This window comes from Eptatretus burgeri, chromosome 10, assembly GCF_056783735.1.
Source record: "Eptatretus burgeri isolate ZD-2024b chromosome 10, Ebu_testis_v1, whole genome shotgun sequence".
NCBI classification, from domain to species: Eukaryota; Metazoa; Chordata; class Myxini; order Myxiniformes; family Myxinidae; genus Eptatretus; species Eptatretus burgeri.
Genome location: NC_140970.1, coordinates 53,528,427 through 53,556,385, shown reverse-complemented (window position 1 = coordinate 53,556,385; position 27,959 = coordinate 53,528,427). Strand labels below are relative to the sequence as shown.

At 44.5% G+C, this 27,959-nt stretch overlaps 2 protein-coding genes across 9 annotated transcripts in view; both read left to right on the top strand.

Moving 5' to 3' along the window:
* RPP14 (ribonuclease P/MRP subunit p14) overlaps positions 1-8,600 on the top strand; it is a 34,951-nt gene extending 26,351 nt beyond the window's left edge. For 2 of the 5 annotated variants that reach the window (XM_085898394.1, XM_085898397.1), the window contains 2 exons: positions 1,174-1,252; positions 1,465-5,474. In XM_085898394.1, the coding sequence (XP_085754520.1) occupies positions 1,174-1,252; positions 1,465-1,548 (163 nt within the window). In that variant the 3' untranslated portion in view covers positions 1,549-5,474. Of the gene's footprint in view, positions 1-1,173; positions 1,306-1,464; positions 5,475-6,129 lie in introns of those variants that run through there. The other 3 variants (XM_085898396.1, XM_085898395.1, XM_085898398.1) reach the window with 3 other exon arrangements.
* Positions 8,601-11,656: 3,056 nt separating this feature from the next.
* The window catches only part of LOC147018592 (sodium-coupled neutral amino acid transporter 3-like), a 104,920-nt gene continuing 88,617 nt past the window's right edge, over positions 11,657-27,959 (top strand). Inside the window, exons 1-2 of one of the 4 annotated variants that reach the window (XM_085898387.1) lie at positions 11,657-11,737; positions 11,888-11,953. The gene's annotated coding sequence lies outside the window, so the exon portion shown is untranslated. Of the gene's footprint in view, positions 11,738-11,817; positions 12,090-24,877; positions 24,999-27,959 lie in introns of those variants that run through there. The other 3 variants (XM_085898388.1, XM_085898390.1, XM_085898389.1) reach the window with 3 other exon arrangements.

Sequence of the window (27,959 nt, the reverse complement as noted above, 5' to 3'; positions counted from 1 at the left end):
AACTCGCACAGAGTGGATTGACTCGAGTCGAGACGTCGCGCACCTTATACAGTACCTACAAATGCATTTTGCACATGTTAGTGCAATCTCTGTGATCGTCTTAATTCCGGTGATTGTTTCACGAAAGTTTTAAATAGTTTTCGCCGTACTTTCGAGAATGCCTGCAAGATGTATCTTCGCAGGATGCAGCAATACAAGCAAAGACGGTGTAAGCCTTCATGTATTCCCGAAAGATGATAATCGTCGGAGAATATGGACTTCTAAAGTGAAGGTACTGCTTCCATTGGCATGCTATTCATTAATATTTAGCCAAAATGCTAGCCTGTTGTTGGCTCGGTGGTTAGGGTGGCGGCTTGGGATCTGAGGGTCCTGAGTTCAAGCCCCGTCGGCCGCTGAATTAATACACCAGGGGGTTGACTCAGCCTGTCATCCTTCCTGTCATTCAATCAACATAGCACCCCCCCCCCCCATGGAGTGACGCGTAACACTTAAGCTCAAAGCTTCCCTCCTTAATTCACATCGAGATGTCTCATACACATCCACGGACCAAGCTACTCTATACAATCCTATGTTTTCTATGAAATTCCTCCATCTACCCCCACAAACATAACAATACATTGATTTTTTTGTGCTCTCTGTCACTTGGTTCTCTCACGCAGCTAGATGTTGCATATAAAAATATGTTTGTTAAAAAAGGCTATTTTGTGTTCTTATTGATGGCTCCTGCTTTCATATTGTTTTTCTTAACCCTTTGAACCCTAGTGGCTGTTTCACCAGCCACGATTCAAACCTCCATATACCTGAGAGGCCGGATTTTTCTCCAGGAAGCCCAGGGTGGGGGAACCGGAAGTCCAAGGAGCTCAGGGTTCAAAGGGTTAATATGTGTTCATGACCAACCAATATTTCCAGTGATATTTATCATTGATATACTGCACAATTACAGCCAATAACTTTGGGGAGAACGAATTTGCCTCAAGATTTGATTCCGGTCTAAAACTGCAAATGTTTTTGAGGTTTAAATGCATCCAAGAACCCTCATTGAATTTTCCAAAAAAATTTTTTGCTTCATACGTTTGCTGAAAGATTTCAACAATAGTAATTTACTTTTGACCTTCTTTGAATGTTCCTACCTACAGTTAAACATCCTTAAACATTCTTTTTTTTTTGTGCCAGTGGACTCGTACGAGTGTGGAGTGCCCTCACGATGCTGTCAACATTCAGAGGTCAACCATGTGCAGTAAGGATTCTGCAGGTATGCAGACAATGAGGAAGGTCTTGTGGGTAGTGCTGTGTGCATAACTGAAGGTATGCTACCAATGCTACCTTCCTCATTGTCAACTACATTATGTCATTCATTCATACTTTTCAATGTAAATCTATCTATTTGCATTGACAATAACCTGGTGCGTTTTCACCTTTGTTAACCACCCCACCCCTTCCCCTCCAATGTTTTTCACTATCCAGGTTTCTCCCTTCCTCCTTTCTCTTTCGGGCGACAGCAGATCCTGGACTCCACCAGAACCTACAGCCTCTGAATGCCAGAATTAGACTTGGAGGCCACACATGATCGACTTGATCGACACAAAAGTGGTGTTTTTCACTTCCCTTCCTTCCCTTGTATTTTATATAATTTTTTCTTCACTCTTTTTGATTCACTCCTAAATTTGTAAATGCCAAATTTTTCCCTCTTCTCAACCATATCTCCAGTTCCCTTTTATCCCATCTTCACGCCTTCTTTCTATTGTTTAAAAAAAAAAATTGTCCGAACGCACCTTCAAGTATTTGCGAATTAATATATAGATGATCCATCAACGCTTTTATGCCTGGTGTTGGCTTAATGGTTAGGGTGGTGGGCTTAGGATCCGAGTATCCTGAGTTCAAATCCCACTCGGCTGTTGAATTAATACCAGGTGGGGTTGACTCTGCCTGTCATCCTTCCGAGGTCGGCAAAATGAGTGCTAGCATGCTGGTATCCTGTGTCGGAGTGGCGACCCGTTCAGGATTGTACCCAATAGCCAAGGAGACTGCTTCGGCAGCACCAACGCTCTGCACAGAGTATGGTCCCAGTGGATGGATGGATCAACGCTTTTCCTTACTTCCCAAAAGCAAAACTTCTTGCTTCCAACCAGAAATTCAAACATGGCTACATGTCTCAAACATCGTCAATGGTATGAAGCATGACATACATCACTTTCTGCCCAACGACTGAGACATTAACTAGATATTCTCCAAATGTCGTTGGATAAAGCAGCCTGAACAAAAATATACTTTCCAAAAATATAAAAGTAAAACATATGGCAAGCAATATGGCCTCTCTGTGCACACATTATATTGTTATTTCATCATACTGTGGAAGATGGCTTGGTTTGTAAGGAAATGTGACATTTTTGCCAAACTAACCAGAAGGGAATGAGAGTATACCAGACTTGGTGGTGTGATGGTTCGAGCGTCCACTCGGAGTCTGGGAGGTCGGTGGTTCAAACCCCGTCTGAGTCATACCAAAGACTTTATAAATGATGTGTGCTGCTTCCTTGCTTGATGCTCAGCATTTAAAAGGATAGAGCATGGACATACAATGCTGGGAAGGCAACATCAAACCACCCCGTATAACCCACCCCAATAAACTACGATGGCAGCACTGATGCTCTCTCCTAAAGAGAGTATGGTACAGGTTTCAATGAGAATACGGAAGATCTGCATCGAGTTCCTGTTTTGTACCCACAAGTTCTTATAAAGTAAGATGGCACTTGCAGTCCATCACCCTACTTTTTATTTTATTATTATTTTTGAATATCAATTCGAGCCTCGTGTGAGAGCTAATACACAGAAACATAAAACGAGGCCGAAGACAAGAGGGGTGGGAGAGGTAAGCACAAAATAGTGAGGAACAAAGACAATAGGAGATCTGTGGAAGGGAGAGGGATGGGGTGGGGTACATGGAGTAAACAAGATGATACTACAGGGACCTTCAGGAAGGAAAACAGGGAATTTGAAGGAGGTTGGTTTGGGGTGGATTAACCGGAGTAGTAAAGATCAAGATTTTGGATGGAGGGAGATATGAGATGGTGGTGAACAGCTGTTTTGAAGACCTCGAGGGAGGAGTGGGATTGAAGAGAATGTGGGAGTTTGTTCCACAGGTGGGGAAAAAAGGGGAATGAAAGAGTGCAGGTGAGCAGTGATTCTTGATTTTGGCAGTTTCATCAGAAGGGGGTTTTTTTGGTGGACCTTGAGCACCCTGAGTAAATATAAGGGGAACAGATCACAGAGCAGGGGGAGCAAGGCTGGAGAGGAGACTGCAGAAGACAGAAAGACCACCGACCTGCCTCCGGTGAGAGCGAGAGACCCACACACTTGGCTTCATCGACAGCATGAAGTTGAGCGAGGTATGAGGCAGGGGCACCACCCCAGAGGGGGGGGGAGCAGAACTCCATCAGATTGCAAATGAAAGCTTTATAAATGCTTAGACGCTCAGGTGTGCCAAGGAAGGACTTTGCACGACGGAGGAAGCCCAGTCGGCGACTGGCTTTGGAGGCCATCTTGGAGGTGTGGCTTTCCCAGGAAAGATCCTGGCAGATATTGAGGCCCAAAAGTTTGAATGAAAAGACTTCTTCAAGGGGATGCCGATCAGAGGGATGAGAGATGGTACAGCAGAGGGTGGAGTCATCAGCAAAGAGATAGAGGATTTTTCCAGGGAATCTGAGAGATCATTGATGAAAACCAGAAAAAGCACAGAGCCTAGAACGCTGCCGTGAGGAACTCCAGCCTGGACAGGAAGAGGGGATGAGAGAACTCCATTTAGGGCCACACGTTGACTGCGACAGGAGAGGAAGTCTGCGAGCCATGAGTGGAGATGGCCTTGAATACCATGGGAAGAGACTTTGGTGAACAGGGCAGGGTGCCAGACCGTAACGAAAGCACACGATACGTCTAGAGATATGGCTCTGATCTCATGTCTGGCATTGAGGATCTCCATCCATTGTTGGGAGAGCAGAAGCAGCATATTCAGGGTAGAGTGACCTGGTCTGAATCCAAATTGATGATTGGAAATCAAGTCATGAAGAAAGCGAAGGATTTAATGTCTGAAGTGATTATGGATTCCATAACCTTGCTGATGATTGGGAGAAGGCTGATTGGTCTGTAATTGTAGGGATCTGTTTTTGCACCTTTTTATGCAGGGCGGTAATGTTTGCTGATTTCAAAGCAGATGGCAGATGACCTTGAGCAAATGAGAAGGTGAATAGAACAGAGAGAGGGTGAGCAAGAACAGGGGAGCAGGTTTTTAGGTACCAATGTTTATCGACTGCATTAACATCTATGCTCATTGAGGGGTCTATGGGAGGGTTTTTGACCCCCCAAAATATGTATTTGCTCTCTTCTCTGAACTGCACACAATTTCAATGAAACTTGACCACAACATTCATCACCCGTGATGTACCCAAGTTTGTTCACGGTGTCAAAAAATTCAGGGTCCAAGGAGGTCTGCGGGGGGTTTGAGTGACTTGCCCTGATCCAGTTGAGCGTCAAGACAAGGTGGTCCTATGCTTCTCTCCAACCACTTGTCGGATTGAGACAAAATTTTGACCATCGGAGCGACTACTTATGTAGAATGTTTTAATTGTAATTATGACATCATAGGTCACGTGGCATGGCAGCCATGTTGGAAAAAAGGAAAAACTTTGGACCTCTGTATCTCTGAAAAATTTTGAGGGTCATCGAGGGATAAATTGGTCCCCAGAAAAAAATATATTGATGACGTCATCGGTCATGTGGCTCGGCAGCCATATTGTTTTTTTTTTTGTTTTTTTTTAAACCTTCAAAAATCTTATTCTCGGAAATGGCTGAACAGATCGAGGTGAAACTTTACAGGTATGATCAACGATCAATACAGGTATACAGGCTCACTTGGGTTTGAAGTAGTGGAGTAGCAGCTGAAATGTGAATCCTATCCAGGTTCCTCCTGATGACTTCATCTTTGCTTTTTGCTTGTTCGGGTTCCTTCTGATTACTCCAATGCAGGACAGTTCCTATTTGGTCTTCATTAGATTTGAATTTATTTTAATCCCGTTCTCAATTCAATTGAATAATAACAAACGTCATGGGTCAGGGTCAAGTGTCTGATCAAAGCGGGGCATCTTGGTACCCGGTCATCACCGTCAGCAGTTATAAAGTGGCAGTTCATTCAGGTTATGTCTTTTATTAATTACGTAACACACCGGTAAACAAACACCACACAAACACGTCTGCAATCTAATTTCTCTTTTTCTTGTTACATCGTTTTGTTTAATTGAGATGCTGTTGCTTTTATCGGTAATCAAGAAAAGTGAAGCTTAAATGTTTGGTTTGGTTTGTCGTTTTCTTGTTTTTCAGAAACCTGCTTGATCTTCACAGTTTGCAATTGTAACTTGAATCTGCACCTACCCCCTCCCCCTGTCATGCCTATTCTTCAATTAAACATTCCTTGACTGGGTTTTAAACTCGTATTTTATCACTATGCACGGAAAGTGTGTGTGTGTGTGTGTGCGCATGTCCTTGTCCTCTTTCTCATTGTTTTGTGCAAACTGAATTTCTTGGACGTGGTAGAATGAGGTGAAAATAGCTTCTGAAACCCTTGAGCAAGAAAACCTTTTTTTGGGGGGGGGAGGGGGGTTCTATCCAAACCAAGTGCATCTTTATTGTAGGTGTCCGTCCCGACCCGTACTCTGTGCAGAGCATTGGTGCTGCCTAAGCCATCTCCTTGGCTATTGGGTGCAATCCTGGATGGGTCGCCACTCCGACACAGGATACCAGCAAGCTGGCACTCACGATCCCAGGATCCCAAGCCCACCACCCTAACCATTAAGCCAACACCAGGCATATTGTAGGTTTGCAAACCGGAAAACAACTTTGAAAAAGCTTTCCTGCACTGCACACATATTATACATCTACAACCAGGAGGAGCCCATTCAAAATCATAGCATAATTGAGTTGCATAGCATAGCTGTGTGATTCTGCTTCGAAATGTGGAATGTGGTTGCTGCTTCACAGCATCACCTGGGTGTGTGGCTGTACAGCTGATCCATTGGCCTTTGCAGGTTAGGGAAGGAATTTTTTGAAATTTGGCTTCGTTTCTATTTCCTTCAATCCTGGCAGGTGGGAAACCAGAGTGAGCAGGTGAGGGTTTCTTGAACATGTGTGACCTCGAGTCGCTTGGAGTGTCGGAGGAGCAAGGCCAGATGTAAGCTTGCATAAAAGAGAGACCCTGCCAACGTGCAGCTGCTGTCCTTGGGAATCTGCTTCCTGTATTGAGAGTCCAACGTGTATTTGACTGCTTCAAGAGGAACAATGTGAGAAGCAGTAACATCAGCCCAGAACGATGTGCCATAGTCCGTGGAGCTCCGTATGAATGCCAGGTGTGACGACCTCAGTGCCAGGTGCTCAGGAATGCCTACGCTCGACGGAGAATACCCAGATGGCGACTGGCCTTTGTTGCCAGTTTGGTGATATGATTTTCCCATGAAAGGTTATGGCAGAGAATGTGGCCAAGGAGTTTCAGGGACTGCACCTCTTCCAGTAGCTGTGTGAAGAAGTGGGGGTGGATCGTTTGATAGTAGATCCTTCTGGAGAGCTTTTGATGTTTTTATCAGTAAGAGTACAATTCATGCTGATTAATATCCAGCCGGATTGTTGCTGTCATTGATGTTCAACTTTTCTCTCTTTAAAAGTGTTTGCCGAACCCGAACTTATCCCCAAGAAGCAGCTGCGGACACCTGATTAATATGCCTGCAGCTGCTTGCTTTGTGAAATCTCTGAAATCGGTGAGGACTCCTTTGAACGTGAGTTGTTTAGAATTTGTTAAGTCTGCTTGAAACATTTGTTTTTGTGAAATTCATGCCAGAACACACAGACATCCACAAGAGATTCCTGGAAGGGTGCGAGGGTAACGATCTTATCTTTTTAACTTACTTTCCAGCAATATCATAATGGTTTGAATGCAACAACAAACTTCAAGATGCAAAAAGAAAGTTGCTCTGTTTTTTTTCTCTTTTTCTTGATTGAGAAATTCTCAATGTGAGGCCGACGCAGAACTTATTGTGGAAATGGAAGAGTGGATACATCTACAGAACTGACACAGGAATGGAACGTTATCTAACAGGTTCTCCTGGCATATCCTACGGCATCAAGGAGGTGGAGAGAGTACCGAGCATGATAAATTACAAGATTGGCCCACACCGGATAGATCACCTGAAGCTGCAACACGACTGCTCACACAATACCTGGATCAGTGTGTTTGCATCATTTCATTTTGGCTGCCATGTCGTGCCTTCGGCACCAGTGGGCGCTGACAAACGTTCATGTAAAATCCCCAAAAATACATACGAGGACATCAAATGATGAGTGATGCACAAGTGTCCTTCATAAATTAATATTCTACGTTCTAAAAACATTTTTTTTTTCCTGCTGTTCTTTCTTGAGTGTCGATGTGTAATTTTCAAAAAAAAAAAATTTTTCCAATCCCATCCCAATCAACCTTGTCCATCCATCCACCCATTGGGACCATACTCTGTGTAGAGCATTGGTGCTGCCTAAGCAGTCTTCTTGGCTGTTAGACACAATCCTGGACGGGTCCACCACTCTGACACAGGATACCAGCATACTGGCACTCATTTTGCCGACCTTGGAAGGATGATAGAGTCAACCCCACCTGGTATTAATTCAACATCCGAGTGGGATTTGAACTCAGGATCCCAAGCCCAGCCACCCTGACCATTAAGCCAACACGAGGCATAATCAACCTTGTAACGAGGTCTTATTTTGGGACACGCTGTGCACCTGTATCACTCCCATCTGACTGACTACATACAGTAGCTTCTGATGCTAGGATCTCAGGTTGAAATCCGTGTTTGTGCTACTTACATCACCATCAAAAATAAGTCGTGAATGGAACATTTGATGACTTTTATGATGTTTAATCATCGCTGCTTGCTCTCCAAGATAAGGTTCTCAATGCCTTTGGCTTGCTTTATAATAAAGCCAGCAGGCAACTCCCGGAATAGAAACAAAGGTGTATTTAATTACACCACGAAGTAAAAGAGAGGGATTATTAATAGGCACCGAGACAGTGTGTTCCAGAAGTGTCATCGACCTCAAGAAGGAACTGGAAACATCACCATGTGAAACTGCCCACCGAGGGTGGGCCGAGAGGTGGGCACTCCTTCCCGGAGGACTCACTACCTCCTGGAGGGCAGGAGTGGAAACGCTGTTAACCACAATGATTTACATAGGAGGTGGTGATGTGCCACAATGTTGAGACCGAATGGGAAGAACGACATTTGACAGTCGTGTGGAGGTGGTTCCATGCACACAGGGAAGGAACAAATGAATGTCGATGTAAGGACATCATTAACTTATTTCTCCAACCTTGCACTTTGGAGTTTGAAGTCTGCTTCGTGGTGGTCATGAAAATCGTGTGAAGGCCATAGAGAGAGAGAGAGCGAGAGCGAGACAGAGACAGGGCGAGAGAGAAAGAGGGCGAGAGGGAGAGAGAGAGAGAGACAGAGACACTAAAAAGGAGAGACAGGGCGAGAGAGACAGAGAGAGGGCGAGAGAGAGGGGTAGAGAGAGAGGGCGAGAGAGAGGGGGGAGAGAGACAGGGACAGGGTGAGAGAGAGAGAGAGAGAGAGAGAGAGAGAGAGAGAGAGAGAGAGAGAGAGAGACGAGAGAGAGAGGGGTAGAGAGAGAGGGCGAGAGAGACAGAGAGAGAGGGTGAGAGAGAGGGGCGAGAGAGAGAGAGGGCGAGAGAGAGGGGGAGAGAGGGGTAGAGAGAGGGGTAGAGAGAGAGGGCGAGAGAGAGGGGGGGAGAGAGTCAGGGACAGGGCGAGAGAGAGAGGGTGTGACAGAGACAGAAAGAGAGAGGGGGGAGAGAGAGAGGGCGAGAGAGACAGAGAGAGAGGGTGAGAGAGAGCGAGAGAGAGAGAGAGAGACAGAGGGGGCGAGAGAGACAGAGACAGGGGCGAGAGAGAGAGGGCGAGAGAGAGGACGAGAGAGAGGGCGAGAGAGAGACGAGAGAGAGAGAGAGAGAGAGAGAGAGAGAGAGAGAGAGAGAGAGAGAGAGAGAGAGAGAGAGAGAGAGAGAGAGAGAGAGAGAGAGAGAGAGAGAGAGAGAGAGAGAGAGAGAGAGAGAGAGAGAGAGAGAGAGAGAGAGAGAGAGAGAGAGAGAGAGAGAGAGAGAGAGAGAGAGAGAGAGAGAGAGAGAGAGAGAGAGAGAGAGAGAGAGAGAGAGAGAGAGAGAGAGAGAGAGAGAGAGAGAGAGAGAGAGAGAGAGAGAGAGAGAGAGAGAGAGAGAGAGAGAGAGAGAGAGAGAGAGAGAGAGAGAGAGAGAGAGAGAGAGAGAGAGAGAGAGAGAGAGAGAGAGAGAGAGAGAGAGAGAGAGAGAGAGAGAGAGAGAGAGAGAGAGAGAGAGAGAGAGAGAGAGAGAGAGAGAGAGAGAGAGAGAGAGAGAGAGAGAGAGAGAGAGAGAGAGAGAGAGAGAGAGAGAGAGAGAGAGAGAGAGAGAGAGAGAGAGAGAGAGAGAGAGAGAGAGAGAGAGAGAGAGAGAGAGAGAGAGAGAGAGAGAGAGAGAGAGAGAGAGAGAGAGAGAGAGAGAGAGAGAGAGAGAGAGAGACTGTCTGGTTTCCTATTTATAATCTCTCTCTTCTCCTTTATGGTATCATTAAATAAACGTTTGTTTCTATTCCGGGAGTTGCTTGTTGGCTTTAACATTGGAATATATTTGTTTTAAAAATCTGGATGTACTGTAACCATATTTGGCCTTGCTGGACCACACCGTCATGTGTTTTTGTTATAAAATGGAACAAAAACAGAATTTTGTACAAAGTGATATGTTTTCTGGGACACCTTGGACACCTGAAAACTATTTTGGGGACATACCGTCCCTGTAAGCATATCTGGCATTGCTGGACCACACCAAAGGTTTTGTGATGTAAAATGCCAAAAAGTGATGCTCTCATATGTAATATATTTATTTATTTATAGCCATGTACGCATTAGCTCTACAATATTAACAAGGATGGACAATCTCCTTTAATATGTACAAGGGTCGTGTCCACTCACCTCCCACGACTCGTGGTGTCCATGAGTGTCATGGTGAACCTTTTCCATAAGCTCTTGTTCAGCTCTTGCATGTATACAATCCTCGTCACTTGTACGTATGTACAGATTGAGGAAACAGACAAGGTGAGCAATCTCACGTTCTGCATTCAAAGGTGATAATAACAAGCCGGTAGGCAACATGGGTGGTCGCTATATAATTGCATACTAGTCATACAGTTTTTGACGGATCGGGCTGAAATTTTTTGACAAAGAGGTTGATTATAGTGCGCATAAAAGTGCGGAAGCCGATTTTTGATTTTCGAAAAAAATATATATATAAAAAAATATTTTTCGGATTTTTTTCAAAAATTTCAAAGTCCCGTTGCTAGGCAACGGTGGTGTCCATAGCAACGGTGCTCAAAAGCAGACAACTGGATCCTGGTATGAACCTACCTGTCAAGTTTCATCAAAATCGGTTGACTCCTCTGGCCTCCAGAGCTGTCCATTACATACAAACAAACAGACAAGCCGGGAGGCGACATGGGTGGTCGCTATATAATTGCATACTAGTCATACAGTTTTTGACGGATTGAGCTGAAATTTTTTGACAAAGAGGTTGATGAGAGTGCGCATAAAAGCCTGGAAGCCGATTTTTGCTTTTCGATTTTTTTTTTTTTAGGATTTTTCAAAAATTTCAAAGTCCCATTGCCTAGCAACGGGAGGTGTCCATAGCAACGGTGCTCAAAAGCAGACAACTGGATCCTGGTATGAACCTACCTGTCAAGTTTCATCAAAATCGGTTGACTCCTCTGGCCTCCATAGCTGTCCATTACATACAAACAAACAGACAAGCCGGTTGGCGACATGGATGGTCGCTAAATAATTGCATACTAGTCATACAGTTTTTGACGGATTGAGCTGAAATTTTTTTGACAAAGAGGTTGATGAGAGTGCGCATAAAAACCTGGAAGCCGATTTTTGCTTTTCTATTTTTTTTTTTTTTTAGGATTTTTCAAAAATTTCAAAGTCCCGTTGCCTAGCAACGGGAGGTGTCCGGCAGGTGAACGACGCTGATCCCATTGATAACTTTTCTGCACTTTATCTTGTGCAAGCATTTAAGCCGGCTGTCTGTTGATCGTGTTTGTCGTCACACGGTCTATCTATATTCTATACCCTTTAATTTATAAATCTTCGATCCCAATGGCCTTCTGCGTCATCAACTCTCGACAGTCGTGTTCATCTGCTGTTGTCCAAGCGCCGTAAGTGGTCAGGGTCGTCCCCCCCCTCCCCGAATTGCCCTTGATGTTGACGAATCACTCATTTTGTGTGTGAAGTTCCCTCTCCTTTCCAATTCCCTCGGTTTATGCTTTATTTGGAAATGTTTACCCCACGATGGTCGTCGAGCATCACCGGTCCGACGATCGTTCAGTTCACGAATCTCTTGCATGGGATTCGGGTGTTGCGCAGACGTCGACTTCATCCGATGGAAGCGCGACTTGTTCGTGGATCCAAATTTAGAACCATCCACCGAGGACGAGGTTTTGTGTTGTGTCACGTAAGCGGATTTCCACACAGCACGACCAACCGCCATAACCGCCGGAGGCACGAGGACACACCTCCGGGCCGTGCGTTAATCGCTCGTCGTGTGTGTAACGTGTAACGTGTCGGGGTAAAATATTTCCTCCTTCCGGTCACATTTCGCGATTCCATACATATTTATTTATTTATTTATTATTTGAATGACCAACGACGTCCTCTTCCCGCCGATTATTCATTCCTCTCCGCCTTCTACCCCGCCCGTTGTCCCCCCCCCCCAAAGTGCAGGCAGCGATCCCTCCATCAGTCCCTCCGAACCGAGCAGCCGATTTCACTCTCCGCTCTGAAGGTGAGTGAGTCTCCCGCTCTGCGAGACCTAAACCCGGGCACCGATGTCCTCACCAGACTCCGAGCGTCGGGTCGTGGTGCTGTCCGTGACACGTGGCCTGGAAGGGCGCTGCACATGCTTCGCGCCTACACGTCCGGTGTGTGTCAGTGTGTGTGTGTCCGTGTGTTCGTGTGTGTCAGTGTGTATGCGAGTGTGTGTGTGTGTGTGTGTGTGTGTGTGTGTGTGTGTGTTCGTGTGTATATGTGTGTGTGTGTGTGTGTATATGCGTGTGTGTGTGTGTGTGTGTGTGTGTGTGTGTGTGTGTCAGTGTGTGTGTGTGTGTGTGTATGTGTGTGTGTGTGTGTGTGTGTGTGTGTGTGTGTGTCAGGGTGTGTGTGTGTGTCAGGGTGTGTGTGTGTGTCAGGGTGTGTGTGTGTCAGCGTGTGTGTGTGTCAGCGTGTGTGTGTGTCGGGGTGTGTGTGTCAGCGTGTGTGTCAGCGTGTGTGTGTGGCAGCGTGTGTGTGCGTGGGTGTGTGTCAGCGTGTGTGTGCGTGTGTGTGCGTGTGTGTTTCAGCGTGTGTGTGTGTCAGCGTGTGTGTGCGTGTGTGTGTGTCAGCGTGTGTGTTCGTGTGTGTGTGTGTGTCAGCGTGTGTGTTCGTGTGTGTGTGTGTGTGTGTGTGTGTGTGTGTGTGTGTGTGTGTGTGTGTGTGTGTGTGTGTGTGTGTGTGTGTGTGTGTGTGTGTGTGTGTGTGTGTGTGTGTGTGTGTGTGTGTGTGTGTGTGTGTGTGTGTGTGTGTGTGTGTGTCAGCGTGTGTGTTCGTGTGTGTGTGTGTGTGTGTGTGTGTGTGTGTGTGTCAGCGTGTGTGTTCGTGTGTGTGTGTGTGTGTGTGTGTGTGTGTGTGTCAGCGTGTGTGTTCGTGTGTGTGTGTGTGTGTGTGTGTGTGTGTGTGTGTGTGTGTGTGTGTGTGTGTGTGTGTGTGTGTGTGTGTGTGTGTGTGTGTGTGTGTGTGTGTGTGTGTGTGTGTGTGTGTGTGTGTGTGTGTGTGTGTGAGCGTGTGTGTTCGTGTGTGTGTGTGTGTGTGTGAGTGTGTGTGTGTGTGTGTGTGTCAGCGTGTGTGTTCGTGTGTGTGTGTGTGTGTTTGTGTGTATATGTGTGTGTGTGTGTGTGTGTTCCCCAAATGTCGCCCTTTTATGGCCGTAAAGAGCGCGTTTTCACATCATCGCTCGAATGTTTGACAAGGGGGGACATGAGCGAAGGGGAGAGCGTTGCTGGGATACGAGGAAAACGGAAACGTGAGAATGAATTAAAACCTAATGAATGTTAATAATATGATGAATGAAAGAAACGTTAATCCATTGAGGTACAACGACCTGTTTAACTGGGAACCCGATCGCAGTGGAATTCCGCTCCGTTTGACCTCTTTTCTTGGCCTTCCATGCAGGCCACGTGCGTCACAAAGAATACCAGTTACCCTCCGAACACGAGTAGGCCTTTGGGCCACGTGATCTGTACTCGCCCCTTAAGCCGGGCACAGGGGCGTCGAGGGTGGTCAGGGGGGTCGCTGCCTTGGGGCCCAAGCTTCTCCTGTATTGTAATTTTTAATATAAATGCAAGAAACAAAGGGTGGGGGCCCCAAGGTGCTATTCCTCGGGGCCCCCGTGCTGGCTCTCGATGCCCCTGACCGGGGGTATCGCAGCGATTGAAGCACACCCCGATGGATGCGTGCATACACCTATCCGCCATACGTGTTGAAGCCATAATTTCAGTTTTCGTGGAAGAGACCATCTTGTAACTGTCATCGCAACAATCAGGCCCAGGACACGTCTTCTTTTGCTTTGATGGTGTTTCCTGTTACATGTTCAAGATATGTGTAATCGTTAGCGTGCACCATATTAAACTCGAAGCGAGATTCTCAACACTAAATGACAGCTCGAAGCGTAGAGTGGTGCTATATACGTACAGCATGCTACTCGTCCAGACTCCATTCCATCGACAAATTGCTTTGGAAAATACGATCACAACTTCTAATCCGTCCGCACATGCACGCGTACAAATATGGACCACCATAAAGGTGATGTAACGCAGCGGATGTCCATCTCCTGGATGTCCATCTCCTGGATGTCCATCTCCTGGATGTCCATCTCCTGGATGTCTACCTCCTTGGTGTCCATCTCCTTGGTGTCCATCTCCTTGGTGTCCATCTCCTGACTGTCCATCTCCTGGATGTCTACCTCCTTGGTGTCCATCTCCTTGGTGTCCATCTCCATGGTGTATAAATAAACTTGTGGTTCTTATGTGACACTCCAGTGCACCAGCAGCTCAAGGCTCATCTGTTCTGTGTGCGTACATCAAGCTTCCATGGTAAACAGTCGGCCGAGGAATTCATATTTCCCCCAATTTGGTTCATCCTCGTGTCATCTGAAGAAGCATCAGGAAGGCTTTAAAGTAACCTGATTGCTTGGTCAACACAATTCTGACTGACAAAGTTCAATTGGACTTCAGACGATCATTTTGTTGCTTCACAGACGGTATACTGGTTCCAGTAAAGTGGACTAGCCTGGTGTTGGCTTTGTGGTTAGGGTGGCAGCTTGGGATCCGAGGGTCCTGAGTTCAAGCCCTGTTGGCCGCTGAATTAAAAAAAAATACTCCAGGAGGTTGACTCAGCCTGTCATCCTTCCGAGGTCGGCAAAATGAGCACCAGTGTACTGGTAAGGGGGACACTGCATCAGCGGCAAAGCTGCGTCCCAACCAGTGATGCAACCAGCAGCCACAGGTTGCACTCAATAGAGAGAGTAAAGTGGACTTTGCTAAAAAGGGAAAATGAAGATCAAAAAAAAAATAATAATAATAATAATAATAATAAAATAGACAAAACCCGAGCAGGAGAAAAATAAATAAGTAAATAAATCTGGAGCTCCCTTCAATAAGGCGCCACAAGGGAAAAAAAATCACTACGAGCCAACAGGGACGAATGCTGATGCAACAAAAGCCACATATTGATGACGTACACATTTGTGGATGTAATAAATATATGGCTTTTTACATCATCAACCAATGTTCCTTACGTCTTTCCATGTGCACTGCCATCAGCATTATCAGTGCTTCTGGAATTGCCGACACAATTCATCGAGAAAAATCATATTTTGCAATAATTGTGCATTTCTAATCGAAAAATATTAAACCTCCTCTCCAACACCACCCCAAAGACTGACACACAATGAAAAAGCAACAAGAGCAACAAGAGCAACAAGAGCATTCTAAAAATACGGACTTTCGTAATGATGTACGAATGATAAATGAGGCCTTTTAGGTGTGTGTGTGTGTGTGTGTGTGTGTGTGTGTGTGTGTGTGTGTGTGTGTGTGTGTGTGTGTGTGTGTGTGTGTGTGTGTGTGTGTGTGTGTGTGTGTGTGTTTTGTTCATAAAGCATAACATTTTCTCCCTGCTAACTCCCCTCCCCCCGACCCACCTCTCTCTTTCTCTCTGTCCCCTCCACACTCCGCCCCTGCCAAATACAGAGCAGCAACCCTCCCACACATATCTCTCTGTCTATGTCTCTGTCTCTGTCTCTGTCTCTGTCTCTGTCTCTCTCTCTCTCTCTCTCTCTCTCTCTCTCTCTCTCTCTCTCTCTCTCTCTCTCTCTCTCTCTCTCTCTCTCTCTCTCTATCTCTCTCTCTCTCTCTCTCTCTCTCTCTCTCTCTCTCTCCCCCCTCTCTCTGGACATATCCAGGCGGTGTTTATCTCCAGACGTGTCCGGGTGGAATTTGTCCCCGGGCGGAGATCGTTTCCAGACATATCTGGACAGTATTTGTTTGAGGACAGCATCATTGTGTGTGTGCGTGTCTTGTTGGTTGTTATCTCCATTTGTGGGTTTGAGGAGATGGAACGAAGTCCTCCCAGGACTCAAAGTATCCACCTTTGCTTCGGTAGGGGATCACAGTTCATGGACCAAGCTGTTCAATTTCGTTGTTCTCAGTGTTTTGTTCCAAGGGTTTTTTTCAGGATCATCACCGATCCCCAGACTGCCAACAATTGTAGTTCGTTTGTTGTAATATTCCCTTGGAATATGTCTTTTAATCCTTGCAAATCTAACACCCTCACTGTCTCTCTCTGAAAAGGACCGTATGGCAAACCCTTCTATCTACTTTCTTTTGTAACAGTCCTCATGAGGAAGTTCAGTCTCTCAAACTCCTGGGTCTTACTATCAGCCATGATCTCTCTTCGGAAAACTAAATTTCTAGGTTGGCCTCCAAAGCCAGTCACTGACTGGGCATCCTTCATCATACAAAGTCCTTCCTTGGCACACCCTGAAGTCCTATCCACTGAAAAAGCCTTCATCTGTAGCTTGATAGATAATGTTAAACAAATCCCGGCTGGGCTGGCACCCTGCTTCACACCTCGCTTAGCTTGACACCGTGGAAACCATGGCCTTCATGATCATTGGAATCCCCTGCGATGAAGCCAAGTCTAAGTCTAGGGACCTATCACTTTCCCATTGCAAACAGGTTGGTGGTCTCTCTGTCCTCTACCACATCCTTTCTAGTCATGCACATTCTGAACTTACGCCCCACCCCACCAGTTTCTGCTGGGCAAACACAGAGTCCACTTTCAAACCTCTTGTTGTAAAACTCCTGAAATCCAGAATCACTGCTCACCTCCACTCATTTGTTCGACTTTTTTTTTCCCACCCATGTAATCAACTTCCATATTGTCTTCTGCCATTACCTGAACATCCATCATATTGTCCAGTCTCATGCGCATGCCAAAATTGTTATTTAAATTGAGTGTGTCCCAAATGTGATTTAAGCACAAATGTGGGACACCAAAAATTTAATCGGAGTGTCGGCCAATTCCAAGCTCCTGTATATACACACTCCTGACAACAATCATCGTGTCAGAGGCTCACGAACGTGATATGCCTCTGTGCCGAGACCTATTGTCCTGTGAATAGCCGAACGATCTTTTAAATAACTAACTACCCCACTGTGATGGTTAGCAGTGGCAGCGTATTCACCCCCCGATACGTACTCCATGAAAACGACGTTGCTTTGAAGTGCATGGGAAAATGCAGTACAAAGACTAGCTTAAGATATAACTTTTATTGATTAAACCATTTGCGGGATCGGGGAGGACAATCCAAACAATAATGGAACGAACCAGCGAGTATAGGACAAATTGGGGAGCTTTAACAGGAACAGAAGTAATAAATCAATAAATCCAACCTCTATGATGCCGACTCGATAAAGAAACGACACACCTGAGCAAAGGGAAGAGGCGAGGGCTCGCGTAGGTACGAGCAGGTCCTGAGATTGTGCAGGTTTGGCATGGTGTCGAGCTGAAGGCAAAGGTAATGATGTTCCGGACCGGAGATCATCCTTACAGCCATGACAACACGACAACATTTTATTTGATACATGGCTTGGCATTTAATTTGATTTCATATGGATATTGTGGAGGCATACTTTGTGTTGTGTTCGTAAAATTCATAAAAACAAGCAACATCTCGTTTTTGTGCGAGTGTAATGTACCCTCCCTCTGGCAAGGGTCAGTGAAACACTTGCACTATGTCACATGTATAGTGCAACATTGCAAGTCGATCATCTGACTTGTAATATCCTCTCCCACCACTGTCGCGTGACGCTATGCAGTAGATATTTACATAGAGAATTTGCACAGGGGGATCTCATCAGGGGGTACATGAGATACATTTTTTATTCGATGCAGTGAAAGAGAAGCTGTTTGTACACATAGTATAGTACAAAAAAGTGATTTCACCATTGAGAGGGGGTACGTGACGCCTCACCACACTGAGACTAAGGGGTAGGCCGCCTGAAAAAAAGGTTCAGAACCCCTGGGTTAGAGCATCCACTCAATCTGTGAGGTTAGTGGTTTGAACCTGACCTTGGCCGAATCACGGACAGAGCACGGACAAACAACCGTAGGTTGGCAACCATTGTGCAGGCTTGACAGGCATAATGGCCTCCTCATGCGCTGAAGTTCCTTGTAAGGGAGCTTGTAACAATTCCTGACTATCTTGCTTAAATGGATGGTAATTACAAACAACGCTGCGCACTCAGGATCTTTATTGAAACACGAACGAAATGTACTTGGCAGAACACATAATATTAACTAGAATTTGGAAGGTTGTTTCTGATTTGTTGCACAATATGTACTTATCGATTGTGCATTGCCAAATGCTTTGGAAAAGTCGAGGTGGACGTGGGAGTACTGGGAGTCACCAAGCTTGAAATGTCGAGAGGTTGTCAGCAATATTTAAATTCCATATTCCAATTTGGAAGGTTGGTTTGCTGGGAGCCTGTCCCGTATTTTAGGGGATAGTCTCATTTTGTACCGAATTGTCCCGCGTCCCACTTCATACCTTCCTGGGATGCTTTTTGTGTCATGTGTATGTACAGTGTCACCTTAACATGCTCTCAAAGCCATCTCGGGCATATTTAATACTTGTAATCTCATAGCTTATTTAAACATTTATAACATCATAGCTTATTTAAATAATTAAAACCTCATAGCCTATTTAAACACTAAAACCCCTTAGTTCAGGGGACCTCACCCAACCCCTGACCCTCACAATGGGTGCTGCCCCTTTTTTGTATACATAGTCGAGGATTGTGGAACAGCTAGTGGTAGTACACTGAATGGATCAGGACACAACAGGACAAAGGAACAGTTGAGAGAGGGGGGAAACACCAACAAGTGGGCCTATGGTGGCCCCCTTGACCCCCGCCTGAATGTCACTTCTTTTTTTTTGCATGAGAGCTGGTCACCCTAACCGAGCATGAACTACGAGCCTGGCTGTCATATTATGAGTAAATTGTAAGGGCTTGTGAGATGGGGCAGGTAAACCTGCTGACATAAGTTGCAGTAATCCAACTTATCCAAGTGCGATGTTATGAGAGCAGAAGCAAAGTTTCAGTCCTCTGATTCAAGCATGAGTGAATTTTGATAATATTGTGCAGATAGAAAAAAAAAAAACGGGTTTATAGATTTTATCATTATGCAGAGTAGAGGAAATTTCTACATAGATAGGGCAGACACCCAGATTTGAAACTGTGCAAGCAGAGATCAAGTGGTGATCCCCAAGTTTCACTTTCTGAGTTTGAAGCTTTTTAAAAATGGATGAGGTGCCAAGTGTGTCAGTCATAGCAGAAAATTCATTGACATTGAAATTTGAATTTCAGAGAAAATAAATTTGGAATTGTATAAAAGAGAAATTAATTTGTATCATCAGGTTCACTAGATAGGTAGTTCTAAGTATCAGCACAGCAATGGGAGCTGATATTAAATTCTGCATAACTTCATGCAGTGGATGCAGATAAGAGGAAATAAAAGTGGATCAAGAACAGATCCGACAGAGAGAAAGTGCGGGAGATGAATAGCAATGTTAACAGTTGATGTACGATCTGTGAAATCTCGTTTGAACCATTCAAAACAGCTCCAAAGATACTGGAACGGCACTGCAAATTGTCTTGTCATACATTATGGTAATCTGTATCAAAATCAGCTGATAGGTCCAGAAATATTACATTTGTAGCTGATCCTCAGTTCACTTGACCTTCAGGATGGAAGTCTCGGTGCATGTAACCATTTGAGACTGTACTTGAAGGTTTGGAAGAGAGAATGCTGGTGCCTTTTATTCTCGAAGATAATTGTGAATATCATGTTCGATAATCTTTGAAAAGAAAGGTAAAAGAGAAACAGGTCTTGATTTTTTGAAGATGATTTGTGCCCAGTGAAGGTTGTTTGTTTGTTTGTTTTTTTGTTTTTTTTTCAAAATGGGACTTCTGATGGATTTTTATTTGTAAAGATACAGTAGGTAATTAATAAGCACTGAGATTTGTTATATTTTCTTTCCTATTTTAAGAGAATGCAAATCAGCATTTAACTGGAGAGAACGATGAACAGTTTTAGGGAGTTGATTAATAAGTGGAGCGAATTTATTTTGGGTTGATTTGAAAATGTTAGGTTACAAATTGAGACCAATTGTCAGGATCATCATGAACGAGTGGAAATTAATTGAATTAGATAAATGTATTGCCGAATGTTGAATATTAACGAAGTTCATGTTAAAGTAGATTATCGGCTTCAGTGGATGTGAAGATTTCAGTAAAGGAGATTAAAGTGACAAATAAGCAGTCAGAAAAGGGACCATTTGTTCTTATAAGAAGGCAAGGCTCATAGAAGAGCTGGAACAGATTAGACAGAAAAAAAAATACTACAATGACACTCAGTCATTCTCCACCAGGCTGAACAGTTTACGTTTTGTATCCCACTGATAGATCGGATCTGCATCTTAACCTGAACCAAAATCTAATCGGCTTGCTCTTGTCACTTAACCAACTCATCCACTAACTTTTGTCTGAATCCATCCGTAACGTTTTGAGATATCATGCTATATATCATTTTTTTTCCCCATCTCTCAATGGTGAAGAATCACCAAAAAAATTCTCGCATCTGGATATTCACCAAAATCTGAACACTTCTTCCTTGTCACAAACCGAACCTGTCCACCAAATTTTGTCTGAATCCATCCACAACTTTTTGAGATATCCTGCTCAAAGACAAAGAGACAGATAAACAGACAGACATTGGTGAAAACATAACCTTCGTCCACCTTTGGTGGTGGAGGTAACAATGGAAAGCATGGAGAAACATCACTCAGCATGGTAGAAGGAAACAACAGAGGGTCATTTGGAGTTAAAATGGGTGAGAGCAGAATGAGAACAAAGGGAGGGGAGGAGTACACAGAGGGTGAGCAAGCAGATATTAATGAATGACGATTTATTTATTTATTTGGGGTTGTTTTGAGGAGAAATAAGACAGCAAGAAAGGGGATTTGAGGCAGAGTGAAAAGGACGATTGTGACGAAAGGTTGAGAAAAGAAGAGGGTAGGGAAAGAGTGAACGAGGAAGCCGACTGGCCACACATATGGCCAACAAATGACGCACACACACACACACGCCGAAAAATGAAACCGTCTACCACCTAGATCAACTATCAGAAAGCTTTTGAGAACGTCCCACGTTCATGGACAATAAAAAGCATGCAAATATATAAAATAAATTCCCAAATAATCAAACTGAGAAAGCAATGTCAGCTCTGGAATACCACATTGCTATTGCAGAGCTCAGAAATACCACATATGAAGATACGACATGGGATCTTCCAGGGAGACAGTCTTTCTCCCTTCTTCTTTTGTCTGTCTCTGGACCCACTGAGTAACCTGATCAACAAACAAGGATACGGATATACCCTAACAACCAATAGAAGAACATCCAAAGAAATAGGAAAGGTGACACACCTATGATACATAGATGATTTAAAGGTAAACCAACAAAAAAGACAACATAAAAATTGACCTTGAAACAACATTTACAGTATTTAGAAAACGAAGCCTCTAGTGCGTGTGTGTGTGTGTGTGTGTGTGTGTGTGTGTGTGTGTGTGTGTGTGTGTGTGTGTGTGTGTGTCATGTGTCATGTGTCATGTGGAGTTCTACTGGAGCCTTCTGATGTGGAGTGTGATGCACCAAAATGATCGTCATGATCACCTGAGTTGATTAGGCTAATTAACTACAAAGAACCTGGAAGAATTCCCATGTTTTAAACACACGCCATGTTAAGGTGTATGGAGCAGCTTTATCGGTCGTTCCATGCCATGGCATTCTAATTACAAAATAAATAACAAAAACAGAATGATAACATTGTAGCAAAGCATTTAATTAATCCTAATAATATTCACAACAATAATAATAATAATAGGAGTATAATTTGGCAATAATAATAACAATCGTATAATCACCGCCCTGGCCCAGGCTCATCTCGGCTCGGTGAAAAGGCAAGCCCATGCTCGAGTACGGCGGGCAGGTATGCTGCAAGGCCTTGAGGACCAATGAAAATTTGGTCCAATGGACCAACAGGCCCACTCGTCATGCAAATACCTCGGAGTGGAAGAGGGCCACCCAATATGTCACAAATAAATGCTACAAGCAATCGCCAAGGAATACATATGGAGAACAAAGGTGATCCTGAAAATGTACCTCTCCCCAAGAAATATAATCAAAGCCACAAACCAACTTACAGTTCCAGTGTTTCAAATTTAGTTGTGGAATAGTAAACTGGCCCAAATCAGAAATCGTTATGTTCGACGTCAAAACAAGAAAACTCCTTTCCATCCACAAAACGTTCTATAAAAACAGTGCATCCTGAGAATGTACCTGCCAAGATGAGAGGGAGGGAGCGACCTGATGGAACTCAACCAAGTACTTAGAGCGATGAGTGCAGGATTAGCTGAGGATGTTTTAAATGCTCAACAGACTATCGGATTCAAATTGTAAACAAACATGAACACAAGAAACCTGAGAAAGTATCCCTAATTCACTTTACAAGGCATTTCCAAAAACAGGTGCGAATCGAAGATAACACACAGGAAAATAAAACAGCAACAAATACAGCCCCAACAATTACAAAAAAAGACAAAAGGAATATCAACAAACATACAACAACTGGGAGAACGACAAAAGAGCAGGAAAATACAAAATTTAATTGGACCGAGTTGGGATTGACAAAGAAGGCTCATTGGAATGGCTAAGAAGAAGTCAGCTCAACTGGGATGGAGAACAAATAATAACAAGAAGCGAATACTTCGAAAAGTCTAAGTTAAGAATGATGAAACAATTTTGCAGTTATAAAATTTAAATGTAGACACGGTGAATTAGCATGCATGATGGGAAGAGTTGTGACGTTGGACAAATTTATATTTATAGCCCTCAGATCAAAGGGACGTACGCGGCCGTAAGTGTGACAGAAGACAGGACAGAATAGCCAATTATATAACAGCGCGATGTCGCCGCGCTGTAATAAATACCCAAGATCAAGGACACTCCACCAATAGATTTAAAACGATGGTGGGACTGGGCCAGACAGACATGTGTAGGTTCTGCAAGACAGAAACAGAAAGTACTAGTCCTGGGAGGACTTCATTCCATCTCATCAAACCCAAAAATGGAGATAACAACTAACAACAGACACACACACACACACACACACACACACACACACACACACACACACACACACACACACACACACACACACACACACACACACACACACACACACACACACACACACACACACACACACACACACACACACACACACACACACACACACAGTCAATGATGCAAGTTATATCCAGTAAAATTTCGGTTCTCAACAGACATGTACTTGAATGAGCAGTGGCTCCAAATGAAAGCCCAGTAGCTGGTATCCTCAAATGAGCTCTGAAATGGAACGATCCAAGCCCAGGTATTTTGTGTTATTTATCCAAGTCCAGAAAAAGCTTAAATTGTTTTCACATGCAATCAACTCGATATAAAAGATCCGATCTTTGAAATTGCTCGCGTTATACTTCTTTGTCGGGGACGCGTGCCAACCCAAGAATGATTTTCCACCGAAGCGCCCAAGATACGCCATCGAGCACATGTCACTTCCCAGGGAAGAAAAGCACTGCACAAAATTATTGGTGTAACTGAAGCAGTTTTGGCATACTTTGATCAATGATCCCTTGATTCCATCCAGTGTAAATATTTAATGATACCTTAGTTTTCTTGGGAGCCACCTCCATTAGATGCTTTCTGGTGGCTTTGAGGATTGGGTGAGAGTAAGCGGGGAGTATTGTGGGATGTTCGGGTCATGGTTGTTGTACATTCCTGAGATGCAAGTGTGAGGAGGGGGAGGGGAATGGTTTCAAGGATAATGTACCTATGGATAACTATTGTCATGATTCCTTCAACAATAAATACATTATAGGTAAAGTTCCTTTTCACAACCCCATAAGGAGAAGCAATCCCACCAGGCTTTGAACCAAGGATTAATCTCACTTCTTGAACTGTGCATATTATAGCACGTGCATCACATGGGGTAGGGCTACCATCAGCATCATACACCTCTCATCGATTAAAACAGCATATTAATGTAATTATTGTGCTTCTGCCACTGAAGGTAAGCGGAGGTTATGTCCCCCCCCCCCCCCAGCGTCTGTCTGTTTGTCAAAAAGTTATGGACTGATTCAGACGAAACTTGGTGGTCACATTGGGTTTTTTTGCAAGAACCAATTGATTCGATTTTGGTGAAGATCCAGATCCGGATGCTATAATTTTTGAAGTGATTCCTCACCATTGAGAGACAGGGCCAAAAACAATATATGGCACGATATCTCAAAACGTTATGGACGGATTCGGACAAAACTTGGTGGATCAGTTGGTTGTTGTTGTTCGTCTTTCGGCTGCTCCCGTTAGGGGTCGCCACAGCGGATCATCCGTTATGATCCGCATACTGATTTGGCATAGGTTTTACGCCGGTTTTATGCCCTTCCTGACGCAACCCTGGTCGCCTCTTACGACACAGGGATAAGGATTGGGTTTCGCCATGATTCCGGGCTGCCCTACACCCTCTCATACTATGGCCCAGTGCAGAGCTCCCGTCCTCAAGCGATCCTCCAACCCAACCCTCCGAGTCGCCGGATTACAGGCGCACGCCACTATGCCCGGTTGGTGGATCAGTTGGTGGGTGCCAATAATAAGCCCATTTGATATTGGTTAAGGTCTGGATGCAGATCCGGCCTATCAGTGGAAAACAAAACGTGAACTGTTCAGCCCGGCGGAGGTCCAGCTTGTTCTATGAGTACAAGTACAGCTTGATTGAACTCACTTTCATCGGAAATATTTTGATCATTTTAATCACTGAATGAACTTTCAATGTAACGAAAGGGGACGCAAACCATTGATGCAAGTTTCGAAGCAAAATAGGCAAACATGAGCCAAGTGAGAGTCGATTGACCAAAATGCATATCGTGTAGTCGTTTCGTCAGTGTGTCCATTGTGGAACGCCAAACCGAATGACCTCTTGTGGAGCCCACCCCCATCGTCCCGCTTTGGCCCCTCCCTTGAAAATACCCTCTTTATATGTGGTGTTCCACGCGGGAATTACATCCGAGCCAGACCATTGGTTGAGCTGCGTGGTTTTCTGAAAGAACCTGAACTCCATCGGTAACATTGAATTCCATTTGGTTTGTTGTGTGACGATTGTGTGTTTTACTCGTTGTAATTATCATGGTTCATTTTATGTTTTAAAAAAAAAATCTATTTCAATTCAAAAACGTTTTATTTTCATTTATTTATTTATTTATTTATTTTTTAAACACAGTGATGAAATGACCGATCTGTACATTGTGATTTATTATTATTTTTTTTTGGGTTTGGACATGGTACAAATATTTACTGTTGAGACGGTGTACAATTATTTATTTAAAAAATTTGGGGACAGTATTTTATAATATTATTTGTGAGTACGGTGAGGAAAAAAAAAAAGAAGAAAGAAATGATCACTTTTCAGTTTTGGAGAATTTCTCTTGATCGGAGTTTAAAAAAAAAGGCTCACTTTTGGGTGTGAGAGGGATTGACGAGTGCTCGATTCAGTGGCATTGGAATGAGGTTGCTAAAGTCCAGGAATAGGAATCGTTTGGCAATATTGCATTGCCCATCGTGGCATGAGAAGAGAAGCCATAATGGATTTCGATAGGCATTTGGGGGCTGACGTGGTTTGTGTTTATTTTTTGAGGATGTGCCCTTTCCGCCCTTCTCAGCATTGGCTAGCATCGGGGGGTGTGAGTGATAAAATGGATGCAATGATTCATTTGACAGAACTTCAAAGATGGAGTGATATGTTTCTAGATAAGGTGACAACGTTCCCTTTTTATCTGTGTCGTGTCAACCTCGACTCCTCTTGTTTTCTGTCTCCGCTCACAGTGTCTGCAGAACGTTTCTCTGGAAATACTCTGTTGCTTTTCTCTCTTCTCTTACTGTTTTTCACATCATTACACCTTTTTTCTCTCATTACCTCCGCCGCCGAAGGTTGACGGAGGTTGTGTTTTCACCCCTGTCTGTGAGCAGGATATCTCAAAAGGTTGTGGACACATTCAGACGAAATTTGGTGGACAGGTTGGGTGTGTGACACGGAAGAATTGATATGGGGTTAAAAACAATATGTAAACACGATATCTCAAAAAGTTGCGGACGGATTTGGACGAAACTTGGTGCACATGTTGGGAGTGTTACAAGGCTGAATTGATTAGATTTCGGTGAAGATCCAATTCTGGATCCGGATACGAGAGTTATTTAATTTTTTTTAAAAAGTGATTCTTCACCATTGAGAGATGGGGCCAAGAACGATCTCTAGCACGATATCTCCAACAGCTGTGGACGAGTTATGACAAAGCTAGGTGGACGAGTTGGTTCGGTTACATGAACAAGCCGATTCGATTTTGGTTAAAGTCCGGATTCAGATCCGGCCTATCGGTCGTTTACAAAATGTAAACTATTCAGCCTGGTGAAGGTATGTACTCCACCACATGCCGTTCTAGTAAGCCCATCCCCCACGCAACGACAGATGGGGTTTTGCAATCACTTGTGTGTCTGTCTGTGTCTGTCCATGCTGTAACTTTTTCTTACCATTTGAGCTTTTGTCATCAAATTTTTAACAAAGCTTTTCGATGACAATATGGAGAAGATAAATTAATAATTTGGTGAAAATGTCAATGCTACCGGAGGGTCTGGCGATATTGTTGTGGAGCCAGGCGTCGGCGGTGAGCACGACCGCTAGGTGGAGCAGTAGAGTCGGCTCCACCGAACACCCGGAATCTAGACCGTGCTTCTCGGAGAATTCCAAGAAGGCAAGGGTCCCTTATTGGACCGAAGATCGCCAATAGGTCAACCACGTGGAATAAGGGTAGATTGCCAATTTCAATTTACCTAAATACCCACGTCGTCCAAACTACCGGGGAAATTCACCCTCGGCAGGATCTGCGCGATCCGGGCCGTTACCGAGCCGGATCCAAGCCGTACCGAGTGGAGAGTACCAGAATCCTGCCAGGCTGATTGCAGATTACGGCAACAATGAAGCCTTCTAGTTCCCATTCGCAGCGTGGCAAACCAATGATAGAAACACAGAAACGAGCTGATACATTCAACAATAGGGGTATTTATTAACAATAGGCAGGGAGGGGAACACAGAAGAGCAGGGTTATCCGACTATTATAAAGTATTATGCTTGAGTTTTGCTGTTATCACTGTTTTGTTATTCATTCTTATTTAAAGAGACCGTTATATATATATATATATATATATATATATATATATATATATATATATATATATATATATATATATATATATATATATATATATATATATATATATTGTTGTGGTTACCAAATTCGCAAACCACCATTCAGGTCCCTTAGGTGAGGTATCTCGGAAAGTACATGTGTAGTTAGGCCCAAACCCGTTGTCTAGTGAGAATACATGTCATTTATGCGTGCTGCGACTCTTCAGGATAGCCGTTTTTCTTTTGCTATCTTTATTTTGGACCAACCGCCATGATTACCACCACAACCACAACATCAACCACCAACCACAACGCCGCTTCACCACAACCGCCACGACCTTCACGTCACACCTCGCAACCGTCGCATCGCCACCGTTCTTGCGCCGCCTGTGGGTACCGGCGTTGGACTCGTGCAGGGCGCGCGCCGAACAGCGTGTACAAAATCACGGATTTTGTGCTTCAAAAAACGGATCAAAAACGACACACGCCCACTTTTTGCCGTCCAATCGGTGAGCGAGGGCGGGTGGCCCCGCCCCAGGGCGGTGGAGGGCGATCGATATATGCAAATTTATGGATCAAAAAGCATTCACGCCCACTTTTTCTCGGGCCAATGGGGAGCGAGGTGAAAGGTCGAAGGGAGGGGGTCAAAGATGAGAGGGCGAAGCTACGGGGCTGATAAAAGCGACCGTGTTCGTCAGTCCAGAGAGTAGGAGAGTCGAGAGGGAACAGAGAGTCAAGACTTCGCGGGCGGTGGAGTTGGCAAGAAGGAGCTGGTCATCGTGTGCGTTGGAGTCGGAACGGAGGGGACGGAGCTGTGGAGAGGCGGCGAGGGCAGACGAGGGGGT